General features: G+C 42.8%; 2 protein-coding genes across 2 annotated transcripts; both read right to left on the minus strand.

The window, feature by feature from the left end:
• Positions 1-743: 743 nt before the first annotated feature.
• Positions 744-8,724, minus strand: LOC133996725 (uncharacterized). The gene is made up of 5 exons (XM_062436347.1): positions 7,052-8,724; positions 5,261-5,392; positions 4,696-5,163; positions 4,367-4,557; positions 744-2,548 (listed from the first exon to the last, which is right to left on the minus strand). Exons 1-5 carry the CDS (start codon positions 8,722-8,724, stop codon positions 780-782), a joined length of 4,233 nt encoding a protein of 1,410 aa, XP_062292331.1. The 3' UTR covers positions 744-779.
• A 2,003-nt stretch (positions 8,725-10,727) lies between these two features.
• LOC133996727 (tripartite motif-containing protein 16-like) lies at positions 10,728-14,336 on the minus strand. The gene is made up of 3 exons (XM_062436348.1): positions 12,701-14,336; positions 10,899-11,114; positions 10,728-10,813 (listed from the first exon to the last, which is right to left on the minus strand). The coding sequence occupies exons 1-3, from the start codon at positions 14,334-14,336 to the stop codon at positions 10,728-10,730; spliced, it is 1,938 nt and encodes a 645-aa protein (XP_062292332.1).
• Between the last annotated feature and the right edge of the window lie 544 nt (positions 14,337-14,880).

A 14,880-nucleotide genomic window follows, 5' to 3' on the forward strand; every position in this document is an offset into this window, starting at 1 on the left:
CTGCTGTTTTCTCTGTTTCAGAAACAACAGACACAAATACATCAATACAAACATGAAACTAACATTTAGAACAAAGAGAAGTTCACATTTTCATCTGAAGAAATGTCAGTGAAGGTTAAAAACATGGTGATGAGCAGTGAGAGCCTCCATGGATAAAAACACACAGGAAAAAGTCACATTTAAAGAAACTGATGATATCAACGACACATACATAAAGTAGAAAAGGCTGCAGAGTTAGCCGAGCTAGCCATCGAGTTAGCCTCCGAGCTAGCCGCCGAGCTAGCCGCCGAGTTAGCCGCCGAGCTAGCCGCTGAGCTAGCAGCTGAGCTAGCAGCTGAGTTAGCAGCAGAAAGCTCTCAAACGTAGCGTCCATGTTTCTGGTAGAGGTGGTGACTTTGATTGACAGGTGACACTTGGTAGGGGGCGGGGCTTCAGCTGACTCGGCGGCCACTCCCACAGCGTTTGGAAGCAGAGAAATAGGCAGACTTTTACACAACTTTGAAGCCTAATTTAATATATTTGGCGATTTTTTTAACATTCAAATTTGGCAGGGTGGTTAACAACACACTTTTCTTTGGTATGTGAAACTCAGAACACATATTTATTCTTACTTTACACAGACTTTAAGATAACTGAAATTATAAACAACACATACATAAAGTATAATAACGTGTTGAATATCCCTATTAGTCAGCTGATTTCTGAGCAGCTCAGAAACATGGAGACAAAAACATGAAGAATTACAACATCTGGCACATGAAGTCTGAAATGACTTCTGTCTATTTTAGTTTACACAACTCAGCTGTGTCTCCATCATAAACAGAAAGTCCAGCATAGAGAGGCTGAGTGAATGTGGTCTGGACTCTTTGGAGGAGAGTCATGGTTCCAGTGACGCTGTAGAAGGACAGAATACCTGCTCTGTGATCCAGGTACACTCCGACTCTGGAGGAACGAGGACCTGAGATGGGAGTTTGGATGTTGTTGAACCAAAATGTATAACTGTCAGTGTCACAAACTAAAGACCAAGATTTGTCATTTTGTCCAAATCCAGATTCATCTCCTCTTTTTCTGATATTCTTGTAGGCGACTGCTACCTCAGCTTGTTCTCCTCTCCACTTCACCTCCCAGTAACAACGTCCAGTCAGACTCTCTCTACTCAGGACCTGACAATATTTAGTGAATCTGTGTCTGTGACGAGGATAAGACTGTCGTTGGTCCATTTGTTCTACTTTTCTGTTCCCATCAGATAATGACAACTCTGTGTTTGCTGTGTTTGGATCCAGAGTGATTTCACATGAATATTTTAAGAACTCAGCCCTGGTTTTGGGCTCTGGTTCTGGCTCTGGTTCTGGTTCTGATTCTGATTCTGGCTCCGGTTCTGGTTCTGGTTCTGGTTCTGGTTCTGGTTCGGGCTCTGGCTCTGGTTCTGGTTCTGGTTCTGGCATTGGAACATCCACTTCAGTCCTTGCCAGTGAGATGTTTGTCCATTCGTCCCTCAGGATGTCCTGTAGTTTATCTCTGAGCTCTGACACAGCTGCTGTCACATCCTCAAAGTATCTCAGAGGACGGATATTGATGCTGGATGAGTCTGTAGGTTCTCTGAGTTGTGACACTGAGGGGTAGTTGTGTAGAAACTGGATGTGATCCTCTGTGTGTGAGAGCTGCTTCAGTTCAGCGTCTTTCCTCTTCAGCTCAGTGATCTCCTGCTGCAGCTTCTCCTGAAGCTCTTTGACTCGACTCACTTCAGTTTCCTGCTGGGATCTGATCTGCTGCTTCACATCAGAGCTTCTTTTCTGGAGGAGACGGATCAGCTGAGTGAAGATCTCCTCACTGTCCTCCACTGCTTTATCAGCAGAGCGACTGACGGCCTCCACCTCCTGTTGAAGCAGCTTCACATCTTTCTCTCTGTCCTGGATTTTCTGCTGGATGTTTAGTCGACTCACCTCGAGCTCTCTCTGCCTCTCAGTTATTTCTGCTGCAGCTGAGACTGTGTCGTGGCCTTTATGTTCATCCACAGAGCAGAGATAACAGATAATCTGCTGATCAGTACGACAGAACATCTTCATCACCTCATCATGACGAGAGCAGATGTTCTCCTGGAGCTTCTCCGAGGGCTCCACCAGCTTGTGTTTCTTTAATTTGGTTGATTCAAAGTGAGGCTGGAGGTGATTCTCACAGTAAGAGGCTGAACATGTCAGACAGGACTTGAAGGCTTTCAGCTTCCTCCCAGTGCAGACATCACAGGCCACATCTTCAGGTCCAGCATAGCAGTGATCAGCAGGAGCAGCTTGGAGTCCAGTCTTCTTCAGCTGCTCCACTAAAGCTGCTAACATGGTGTTTTTCTTCAGGACAGGCCTCGGTGTGAAGGCCTCTCTGCACTGAGGGCAGCTGTAGTTATGCTTCTGATCTTCTTCATCCCAGAATCCTTGAATACAGCTCATACAGTAGCTGTGTCCACAGGAAATAGTCACCGGATCCTTCAGTAGATCCAGACAGATCGAACAAGAGAAAGTTTCTTGGTCCAGTTGATCTTTCTGCGCCATTTCAGCTCTCAGAGACGACGACTGTCTGAGCTTCTCTTCCTGTTACTAAACTTCCGTGTTTCTGCTGAATGCAGCCTGACAACTCTGTGCTGCGTCACATGTTGGTTACACCCATTTTATAACTGTAGATCTAAAGGGAGGGAACAAGAGGAAATATGACACCAGAGTGGAGCTTGTTGTGTTTAAAGAACAGAGACGGTTATCAGACGAGGAGCCGCACTGTGGATCCAAACTGTGTTTCCTCATTTACAGTAAAGTCTCAGTTAAAAGCTGCTCAACATTTAAACAGTTTTACATTTTGCTGTAAAATACTTGTTGTCATGTCAACTAACTTAAAACAAAACAAGACATCAATAATTGTTTGTAACTTCAGAATTAAACTGACTTGCAGGAAATCTTGACTTTACTACAACAACACTGCTGCTAATAACACTAACAATAATGCCAATCAAAAATATATAAAAATGACATTATTTTAAATGTAAATAATAAGTTGTATTGAAGATAAACTCTTAGGTATTAATAATTAATATTAAAGGAAGGAAAATGAAGACCTGATCGATTACTCACATATTTGTAGGTATGGTTCCAGTTTCAGATGTTCATGAGAAAATGTTTCTATTCTTTTTAATACTTTAATTAATTAAGTGAAGCTCAGCAGTGGAAGAAGTACTTTGATGCTTTACTGCAGTAAAAGTGCCAACACATCAGTGTAAAAATACTGCATAACAAGTCAAATATATGATGTGTCATTTCACACTGTGTCAGTTTGTTGACACAAGTCACACTGATGCTGCATTCAGGTCACATGGGGAAGATGGGAAAGAAAAGCTTCCAGTCTGCAAATATTCTATCACATCAACTTTCAGCCTATAAACAGAAGTTGGTGAATGTGAGATTTGATTTCTCTGACTTCCTGAAATCTGAGTGACTAGCAGAGAAATTCATGAGAGCATTTATATGATCAGTTTATAATTTAATCATTTTATAACTAGACTTGATGGACTCATGTGTTTAATTTAGTGTTGTTTTCCCCCAAATATGAGTTTGTTTTAGTAAAAACTGTAACACTCAGTTTTTGATTGATGACAGTTATGATGTTTTCATGGCTTATTAGTGGAATCAACAAGTTCTTTCCTTCTGATTAAACTGAATTCAGCATCTCGTATGTGCAGAGCTTTCATAAAATGATTGTTCTGCAGTAGAAAAGGTGAAGTAACTGTCACGGCTGGAGGTAGAACCATAGACTGTATATAAGAAATGGACGTAACATCCGTGACGTCACCCATTGGTTTGTGGACTGCTGCTCGGAGGCCAATAGTTTCGCATCTGAGCAGCACCATCTTGAAAATTTCAGGTGCATGCTGGGAAAAATAAAAACAGGGATTCTACTTATATGGGCATCAGGAGGAGCATGAGGCGCCCTCCTGAACCTGTGAACCAATCAACCTGTCAATCACCACGTAGCCACGCCCTAATGGATACCCTGCTTTATCGTCACATATAAAATCAGGGAGGCCAAAATGTCCCAAATGAACATCATACTGCATTGAAGAAGGCTTTAAACTAGCGATTGAGACCATAAACACATTTTGAAAACGTTTACTGAGGTTAGAAATCAAGTGAGAAGTTGGTGAATTCTCCATTGACTTGTATAGAGACGGAAGTCCTTTTGACACCAAAACGGTCGCCCCCTGGTGGCCTTTTGATAGAATGCAGCTTTAAGTTACTTCCTGGTTGGCATCATTTCAGAGGACCGGAACTCCCCGCCTGGGTAGAACCCAGTTCCAGCAAAAGAACCCACAGATAGAGTTTGTAATTACCTTTGTTGTATATTATGGCAGGTATGAAGGAATGCAGGTCCACAGAGGTCCTAGTGGGCTGGTCAGGGTGCCGCAGATAGAATTCATTGATGAGGCGGGAGTCCAAGATGTGCCGAGCAGGGAACCAGGATCTCTCATCGGGACCGTACCCTTCCCAGTCGACTAGGTACTGGAGGCCCCTCCCACACCAGCTGGAGCGAATGAGGTGGCGAACAGAGTAGGTGAGACCCTGATGAATAGAGGAGCTGGTGGAGCGATCTCCTGGTTCTTGTGCCCTGTTTGGCTATTGGATTGCTCGTGGAACCCGGAGGACAGACTGATGGTGGAACCTGAACTGACTGCAGAACTCCTTGCAGAAAACGGCCATGATCTGGGATCCTTGATCTGGGGTCCTTGATCTTGGGTCCTTGATCTGGGGTCCTTGATCTGGGGTCCTTGATCTGGGGTCCTTGATCTGGCCATGGAGCCGGAAGATGTTGAGGAGAACCAACCTGGTAGTCTCTTTGGCTGAGGGGAGTTTGTGAAGGGGCACAAAGTGGACCATCTTGCTGAAACAGTCAACAACGGTGAGGATGGTCCTGTTGCCATCAGATGGGGGAAGGATTGTGATGAAGTCCAGAGAGATATGGGACCCAGGGTAAAGCGACACAAGGAGGGGTTGCAGGAAGCCGGCAGGAGCCTGGCGTGACAGCTTGTGCTGGTTGTGGTTCAAGGGTGGCCCACCAGAACCGCTGGAAGAGGACATCATGGGTTCTGTAGATCCCCAGGTGGCGGGTGAACTTGGAGGCATGGGCCCACTGGAGCATATCAGACCTCAGAGCTGGAGGGACAAACAGGCAGTCAGGGGGGCAAGCATTGGGCCCAGACTGACCCACAGTGGCAGACCTTACCCACTACTCAATTACCCAGGTCAAGGTGGTGACCACACAGGGAACAAGGAGGAGGGAGTCGGGCCCGGTGCCGGAATCCGCTTCCCCTTGGATCTGGTGAGACAAGGCATCAGGTTTGATGTTGTGGGACGGAGGACTGTAGGAGAGAGGAAATGGGATGCAGGTGAAGAACAGGAACCACGAGGCCTGATGTGAGATCCGTCTCTTGGCTGTTTGGATGTGTTTCGGTACTTGTGGTCAGTCGACACCAAAAAAGGGTTTGGTTTGTTCCCCTCGACACAGTTCTGCCCCTCCTCCAATGCCAACTAGCAGCTCCCTGTTCCTGATGTCATAATTTCTCTCTGCAGGTCACAGTCCATCCTCCAGCTTCTCTACAGGACACTTTTTTAGTTTTTTCCTCCTCTGCTCCCTGTGAGTCAGTTTATCAGTCAAACATCGCCCCCTGCTGGCTGCTCACACACATGACGCAACACACTGTGTCCATAAACTCACCTTTTACAGCTGATTCTGACTAAAGTTCAGCTCTTAGTCGGATACTTTGAAATGATAACTCTCTTTTATTCTCTTTCACTGCATTTGTTTTTTTACTGTTAATCTTTCCTGCTGCTTTGTTGTTGCCGTAACTTGATTTTATTGTTATTTCTTATCTTATAATTCATAGTATCGCCTCATAATTAACGTCCACACCAAACTTCTGCACTATGAATGATTCATAAACACTTCACCTGTCATAGATAAACCTAATAAATCCGTAATGAAGCTTTCAGAGAGCAGAGAGAGTTTATTATTTCGTTTTTATGGTTTATGTTTATGGAGAAGACACATTTAATGGTCCCATGTTACATGAAACAGGAGAACAAAATCAACTAGTTATATTAACAGTGAAAAATATGTTTAAATGGTGATATAAATATATATATAAATGTCTTAGAGCTGCATAAACATTTTTTTTTTTGAAAAGTTGAAATATTTCCATTTTTTGTATGTTCTGGATCACATGAGGAAAAATTATTCAGGCTGTTTTTACTGCTCTCAAATGTATATTATTAATAATAATTACTATTGCGTGATTATTCTTGATATTTCCTTTATTGAGATTCAATTTAAATAGTATTTTCTTCAGCTAGTTATTTGTTTGGTTTCATTATCACCTTGTTTATCATGTTTAGTTTTAGTTAAATGTAGTTTATATACTAGTTTCACATTTTCTCCACAAGCTTTGAATGAGAAGAAAACACTTTGATCACTGTTGATAAAAATCATCTTTATTGATTATTGAAGCTTCAGATTGTTCACACATCCAATCAGTAAAGTGTGATCAATGATTTCATGTTCAGATTGACTTCATCCACACAGTCAGTTAGTTTAACCCAGAATGTCAGCTATGTACAAGAACATCATTAATGATTATTATCATGATCATTACAGTTTGATTGAACATTTCTTTATTAATTTACAAAGTGATGAGAACAAAATATCTGAGATGAAGGAAGTTCTGCTGTTTTCTCTGTTTCAGAAACAACAGACACAAATACATCAATACAAACATGAAACTAACATTTAGAACAAAGAGAAGTTCACATTTTCATCTGAAGAAATGTCAGTGAAGGTTAAAAACATGGTGATGAGCAGTGAGAGCTGAATGATATAAACAACACATACATAAAGTATAATAAAGTGTTGAATATCAGCTGATCTCTGAGCAACTCAGAAACATGGAGACAAAAACATGAAGAATTACAACATCTGGCAAATGAAGTCTGAAATGACTTCTGTCTATTTCAGTCTACACAACTCAGCTGTGGATTCATTACCAACCCAAAGTCCAGCATAGAGAGGCTGAGTGAATGTGGTCTGGACTCTGTGGAGGAGAGTCAGGGTTCCAGTGACGCTGTAGAAGGACAGAATACCTGCTCTGTGATCCAGGTACACTCCGACTCTGGAGGAAACATAATGTAAGATGGGAATTTCGATCTCGTTTAATAAAAATATAGGACCGTCAGTATCACAAACTAAAGACCAAGATTTGTCATTACGTCCAAATCCCGATTCATGGCCTGTTCTGCTGATATCATCGTATGCGACTGCTACACCAGCTGCTGCTCCTTCTCCTCTCCACTTCACCTCCCAGTAACAACGTCCAGTCAGACTCTCTCTACTCAGGACCTGATAATATTTTGTGAATCTGTCTGGGTGACGAGGATAATAAAGTGGTTGATCCATTCGTTCTGCTTTTCTGTTCCAATCAGATAATAACAGCTGTCTATGTGCTGTATTCGGATCCAGAGTGATTTCACATGAATATTTTAAGAACTCAGCTCTGGTTTTGGGTTCTAGTTCTGGTTCTGGCTCTGGTTCTGGTTGTGACAGTAAAACGTCCACTTCAGTCACTGTCAGTGAGATGTTTGTCCATTCCTCCCTCAGGATGTCCTGTAGTTTATCTCTGAGCTTTGACACAGCTGCTGTCACATCCTCAAAGTATCTCAGAGGACGGATATTGATGCTGGATGAGTCTGTAGGTTCTCTGAGTTGTGACACTGAGGGGTAGTTGTGTAGAAACTGGTTGTGATCCTCTGTGTATGAGAGCTGCTTCAGTTCAGCGTCTTTCCTCTTCAGCTCAGTGATCTCCTGTTGCAGCTTCTCCTGAAGCTCTTTGACTCGACTCACTTCAGTTTCCTGCTGGGATCTGATCTGCTGCTTCACATCAGACCTTCTTTTCTGGAGGAGACGGATCAGCTCAGTGAAGATCTCCTCACTGTCCTCCACTGCTTTATCAGCAGAGAGACTGACGGCCTCCACCTGCTGTTGAAGCAGCTTCACATCTTTCTCTCTGTGCTGGATTCTCTGCTGGATGTTTAGTCGACTCACCTCGAGCTCTCTCTGCCTCTCAGTTATTTCTGCTGCAGCTGAGACTGTGTCGTGGCCTTTATGTTCATCCACAGAGCAAAGATAACAGATAATCTGCTGATCAGTACGGCAGAACATCTTCATCACCTCACCATGACGAGAGCAGATGTTCTCCTGGAGCTTCTCCGAGGGCTCCACCAGCTTGTGTTTCTTTAATTTGGTTGATTCAAAGTGAGGCTGGAGGTGATTCTCACAATAAGAGGCTGAACATGTCAGACAGGACTTGAGGGCTTTCAGCTTCCTCCCAGTGCAGACATCACAGGCCACATCTTCAGGTCCAGCATAGCAGTGATCAGCAGGAGCAGCTTGGAGTCCAGTCTTCTTCAGCTGCTCCACTAAAGCTGCTAACATGGTGTTTTTCCCCAGGACAGGCCTCGGTGTGAAGGTCTGTCTGCACTGAGGGCAGCTGTAGTTATTCTTCTGATCTTCTTCATCCCAGAATCCTTTAATACAACTCATACAGTAGCTGTGTCCACAGGAAATAGTCACTGGATCCTTCAGTAGATCCAGACAGATCGAACAAGAGAAAGTTTCTTGGTCCAGTTGATCTTTCTGCGCCATTTCAGCTTTCAGAGGCAACGACTGTCTGAGCTTCTCTTCCTGATAAGTTTAATACGTTTGGACTTTGATCTTAACATGTGATCCTGCAGTGAATGCAGCCTGACAGCTCTGTGCCACGTCAACATGTTGGTTACACCCATTTTATAACTGTAGATCTAAAGGGAGGGAACAAGGATCTCTGATCCCAGAGTGGAGCTTGTTGTGTTTAAAGAACAGGGACGGTTATCAGACGAGGAGCCGCACTGTGGATCCAAACTGTGTTTCCTCATTTACAGTAAAGTCTCAGTTAAAAGCTGCTCAACATTTAAACAGTTTTATATTTTGCTGTAAAATACTTGTTGTCATGTCAACTTAAAACAAAACAAGACATCAATAATTGTTTGTAACTTCAGAATTAAACTGACCTGCAGGAAATCGTTACTTTACTACAACAACACTGCTGCTAATAACACTAACAATAATGCCAATCAAAATTATATAAAAATGACATTATTTTAAATGTAAATAATAAGTTATTGTTGAATATAAACTTTTAGGTATTAATAATTAATATTAAAGGAAGGAAAATGAAGATGTGATCGATTACTCACATATTTTTAGATATGGTTCCAGTTTCAGATGTTCATGAGAAAATGTTTCTATTCTTTTTAATACTTTAATTAATTAAGTGAAGCTCAGCAGTGGAAGAAGTACTTTGATGCTTTACTGCAGTAAAAGTGCCAACACATCAGTGTAAAAATACTGCATAACAAGTCAAATATATGATATGTCATTTCACACTGTGTCAGTTTGTTGACACAAGTCACACTGATGCTGCATTCAGGTCACATGGGGAAGATGGGAGAGAAGAGCTTCCAGTTTGCAAATATTATATCACATCAACTTTCAGCCTATAAACAGAAGTTGGTGAATGTGAGATTTGATTTCTCTGACTTCCTGAAATCTGAGTGACTAGCAGAGAAATTCTGAGAGCATTTATATGATCAGTTTATAATTTAATCATTTTATAACTGGACTTGATGGACTCATGTGTTTAATTTAGTGTTGTTTTTCCCCAAATATGAGTTTGTTTTAGTAAAAACTGTAACACTCAGTTTTTGATAGATGACAGTTATGATGTTTTCATGGCTTATTAGTGGAATCAACACGTTCTTTCCTTCTGATTAAACTGAATTCAGCATCTCGTATGTGCAGAGCTTTCATAAAATGATTGTTCTGCAGTAGAAAAGGTGAAGTAACTGTCACGGCTGGAGGTAGAACCCAGTTCCAGCACAAGACACCACAGATAGAGTTTGTAATTACCTTTGTTGCATATTATGGCAGGTATGAAGGAATGCAGGTCCACAGAGGTCCTAGTGGGCTGGTCAGGGTGCCGCAGATAGAATTCACTGATGAGGCGGGAGTCCAAGATGTGCCGAGCAGGGAACCAGGATCTCTCATCGGGACCGTACCCTTCCCAGTCGACTAGTTACTGGAGGCCCCTCCCACAACAGCTGGAGCGAATGAGGTGGCAAACAGAGTAGGTGAGACCCTGATGAATCGAGGAGTTGGGGAACGATCTCCTGGTTCTTGTGCCTTGTCTGGCTATTGGATTGCTGGTGGAACCCGGAGGACAGACTGATGGTGGAACCCAAACTGACTGCAGAACTCCTTCCAGAAAACGGACGTGATCTGGGGTCCTTGATCTGGGGTCCTTGATCTGGGGTCCTTAATCTGGCCATGGAGCCGGAAGACGTTGAGGAGAACCAACATGGTAGTCTCTTTGGCTGAGGGGAGTTTGTGAAGGGGCACAAAGTGGACCATCTTGCTGAAACAGTCAACAACTGTGAGGATGGTCTTGTTGCCATCAGATGGGGGAAGGATTGTGATGAAGTCCAGAGAGATATTGGACCCAGGGTAAAGCGACACATGGAGGGGTTAAAGGAAGCCAGCAGGAGCCTGGTGTGACTGCTTGTGCTGGTTGTGGTTCAAGGGTGGCCCACCAGAACCGCTGGAAGAGGACATCATGGGTTCTCTAGATTCTCATGGGTTCCCAGGTGGCAGGTGAACTTGGAGGCATGGGCCCACTGGAGCACATCAGACCTCAGAGCTGGAAGGACAAACAGGCAGTCAGGGGGGCAAGCATTGGGCCCAGACTGACCCACAGTGGAAGACCTTACCCACTACTCAATTACCCAGGTCAAGGTTGTGACCACACAGGGAACAAGGAGGGGGGAGTCGGGCCCGGTGCCAGAATCCGCTTCCCCCCTGGATCTGGTGAGACAAAGCATCAGGTTTGATGTTGTGGGACCGAGGACTGTAGGAGAGAGGAAATGGGATGCGGGTGAAGAACAGGAACCACGAGGCCTGATGTGAGATCCGTCTCTTGGCTGTTTGGATGTGTTTCGGTACTTGTGGTCAGTCGACACCAAAGAAGGGTTTGGTTTGTTCCCCATCGACACAGTGCTGCCCCTCCTCCAATGCCAACTAGCAGCTCCCTGTTGCTGATGTCATAATTTCTCTCTGCAGGTCACAGTCCATCCTCCAGCTTCTCTACAGGACACTTTTGATTTTTTTCCTCCTCTGCTCCCTGTGAGTCAGTTTATCAGTCAAACATCGCCCCCTGCTGGCTGCACACACACATGACGCAACACACTGTGTCCATAAACTCACCTTTTACAGCTGATTCTGACTAAAGTTCAGCTCTTAGTCGGATACTTTGAAATGATAACTCTCTTTTATTCTCTTTTACTGCATTTGTTTTTTTACTGTTAATCTTTCCTGCTGCTTTGTTGTTGCCGTAACTTGATTTTATTGCTATTTCTTATCTTATAATTCACAGTATCGCCTCATAATTAACCTCCTCACCAAACTTCTGCACTATGAATGATTCATAAACACTTCACCTGTCATAGATAAACCTAATAAATCCGTAATGAAGCTTTCAGAGAGCAGAGAGAGTTTATTATTTCGTTTTTATGGTTTATGTTTATGGAGAAAACACATTTAATGGTCCCATGTTACATAAAACAGGAGAACAAAATCAATTAGTTATATTAACAGTGAAAAATATGTTTAAATGGTGATATAAATAAATATATATAAATGTCTTAGAGCTGCATAAACATTTTTTTTTTTGAAAAGTTGAAATATTTCCATTTTTTGTATGTTCTGGATCACATGAGGAAAAATTATTCAGGCTGTTTTTACTGCTCTCAAATGTATATTATTAATAATAATTACTATTGCGTGATTATTCTTGATATTTCCTTTATTGAGATTCAATTTAAATAGTATTTTCTTCAGCTAGTTATTTGTTTGGTTTCATTATCACCTTGTTTATCATGTTTAGTTTTAGTTAAATGTAGTTTATATACTAGTTTCACATTTTCTCCACAAGCTTTGAATGAGAAGAAAACACTTTGATCACTGTTGATAAAAATCATCTTTATTGATTATTGAAGCTTCAGATTGTTCACACATCCAATCAGTAAAGTGTGATCAATGATTTCATGTTCAGATTGACTTCATCCACACAGTCAGTTAGTTTAACCCAGAATGTCAGCTATGTACAAGAACATCATTAATGAGTGTTATCATGATCATTACAGTTTGATTGAACATTTCTTTATTAATTTACAAAGTGATGAGAACAAAATGTCTGAGATGAAGGAAGTTCTGCTGTTTTCTCTGTTTCAGAAACAACAGACACAAATACATCAATACAAACATGAAACTAACATTTAGAACAAAGAGAAGTTCACATTTTCATCTGAAGAAATGTCAGTGAAGGTTAAAAACATGGTGATGAGCAGTGAGAGCTGAATGATATAAACAACACATACATAAAGTATAATAAAGTGTTGAATATCAGCTGATCTCTGAGCAACTCAGAAACATGGAGACAAAAACATGAAGAATTACAACATCTGGCAAATGAAGTCTGAAATGACTTCTGTCTATTTCAGTCTACACAACTCAGCTGTGGATTCATTACCAACCCAAAGTCCAGCATAGAGAGGCTGAGTGAATGTGGTCTGGATTCTGTTGAGGAGAGTCATGGTTCCAGTGACGCTGTAGAAGGACAGAATACCTGCTCTGTGATCCAGGTACACTCCGACTCTGGAGGAAACATAATGTAAGATGGGAATTTCGATCTCGTTTAATAAAAATATAGGACCGTCAGTATCACAAACTAAAGACCAAGATTTGTCATTACGTCCAAATCCCGATTCATGGCCTGTTCTGCTGATATCATCGTATGCGACTGCTACACCAGCTGCTGCTCCTTCTCCTCTCCACTTCACCTCCCAGTAACAACGTCCAGTCAGACTCTCTCTACTCAGGACCTGATAATATTTTGTGAATCTGTCTGGGTGACGAGGATAATAAAGTGGTTGATCCATTCGTTCTGCTTTTCTGTTCCAATCAGATAATAACAGCTGTCTATGTGCTGTATTCGGATCCAGAGTGATTTCACATGAATATTTTAAGAACTCAGCTCTGGTCTTGGGCTCTGGTTCTGGTTGTGACAGTAAAACGTCCACTTCAGTCACTGTCAGTGAGATGTTTGTCCATTCCTCCCTCAGGATGTCCTGTAGTTTATCTCTGAGCTCTGACACAGCTGCTGTCACATCCTCAAAGTATCTCAGAGGACGGATATTGATGCTGGATGAGTCTGTAGGTTCTCTGAGTTGTGACACTGAGGGGTAGTTGTGTAGAAACTGGTTGTGATCCTCTGTGTGTGAGAGCTGCTTCAGTTCAGCGTCTTTCCTCTTCAGCTCAGTGATCTCCTGCTGCAGCTTCTCCTGAAGCTCTTTGACTCCACTCACTTCAGTTTCCTGCTGGGATCTGATCTGCCGCTTCACATCAGACCTTCTTTTCTGGAGGAGACGGATCAGCTGAGTGAAGATCTCCTCACTGTCCTCCACTGCTTTATCAGCAGAGAGACTGACGGCCTCCACCTCCTGTTGAAGCAGCTTCACATCTTTCTCTCTGTGCTGGATTCTCTGCTGGATGTTTAGTCGACTCACCTCGAGCTCTCTCTGCCTCTTAGTCCTTTCTGCTGCAGCTGAGACTGTGTTGTGGCCTTTATGATACTCCACAGAGCAGCGATAACAGATACACTTCTTATCTGTACGGCAGAACATCTTCATCACCTCATTATGACGAGAGCAGATGTTCTCCTGGAGCTTCTCCGAGGGCTCCACCAGCTTGTGTTTCTTTAATTTGGTTGATTCAAAGTGAGACTGGAGGTGATTCTCACAGTAAGAGGCTGAACATGTCAGACAGGACTTGAAGGCTTTCAGCTTCCTCCCAGTGCAGACATCACAGGCCACATCTTCAGGTCCAGCATAGCAGTGATCAGCAGGAACAGCTTGGAGTCCAGTCTTCTTCAGCTGTTCCACTAAAGCTGCTAACATGATGTTTTTCTTCAGGACAGGCCTCGGTTTGAAGGTCTGTCTGCACTGAGGGCAGCTGTAGATCTTCCTCTGATCCTCTCCATCCCAGTGTGATTTAATGCAGCTCTTGCAGTAGCTGTGTCCACAGGAAATAGTCACTGGATCCTTCAGTAGATCCAGACAGATCGAACAAGAGAAAGTTTCTTGGTCCAGTTGATCTTTCTGCGCCATTTCAGCTCTAAGACACGACGACTGTCTGAGCTTCTCTTCCTGATAAGTTTAATACGTTTGGACTTTGATCTTAACATGTGATCCTGCTGAATGCAGCCTGACAGCTCTGTGCCACGTCAACATGTTGGTTACACCCATTTTATAACTGTAGATCTAAAGGGAGGGAACAAGGATCTCTGATCCCAGAGTGGAGCTTGTTGTGTTTAAAGAACAGGGACGGTTATCAGACAAGGAGCCGCACTGTGGATCCAAACTGTGTTTCCTCATTTACAGTAAAGTCTCAGTTAAAAGCTGCTCAACATTTAAACAGTTTTACATTTTGCTGTAAAATACTTGTTGTCATGTCAGAGTTTGGTGACACTTCCAACTGACTGACAGCAGGGAGTTATTACAGTAAAGTGTGATTAAACTGGAGTCACAGTATCAGCGGTCCAACAGCGCCCCCTGCTGACTGTGTGTGAGTCTGAAACATACGTACAGGAAACAGCAACAGAAACCTTCCTTTCATAATATATCTGAAGTACCTCATAGATGTTTCTTCAGT

This window comes from Scomber scombrus, chromosome 16 (genome assembly GCF_963691925.1).
Source record: "Scomber scombrus chromosome 16, fScoSco1.1, whole genome shotgun sequence".
In the NCBI taxonomy this organism is placed as follows: Eukaryota; Metazoa; Chordata; class Actinopteri; order Scombriformes; family Scombridae; genus Scomber; species Scomber scombrus.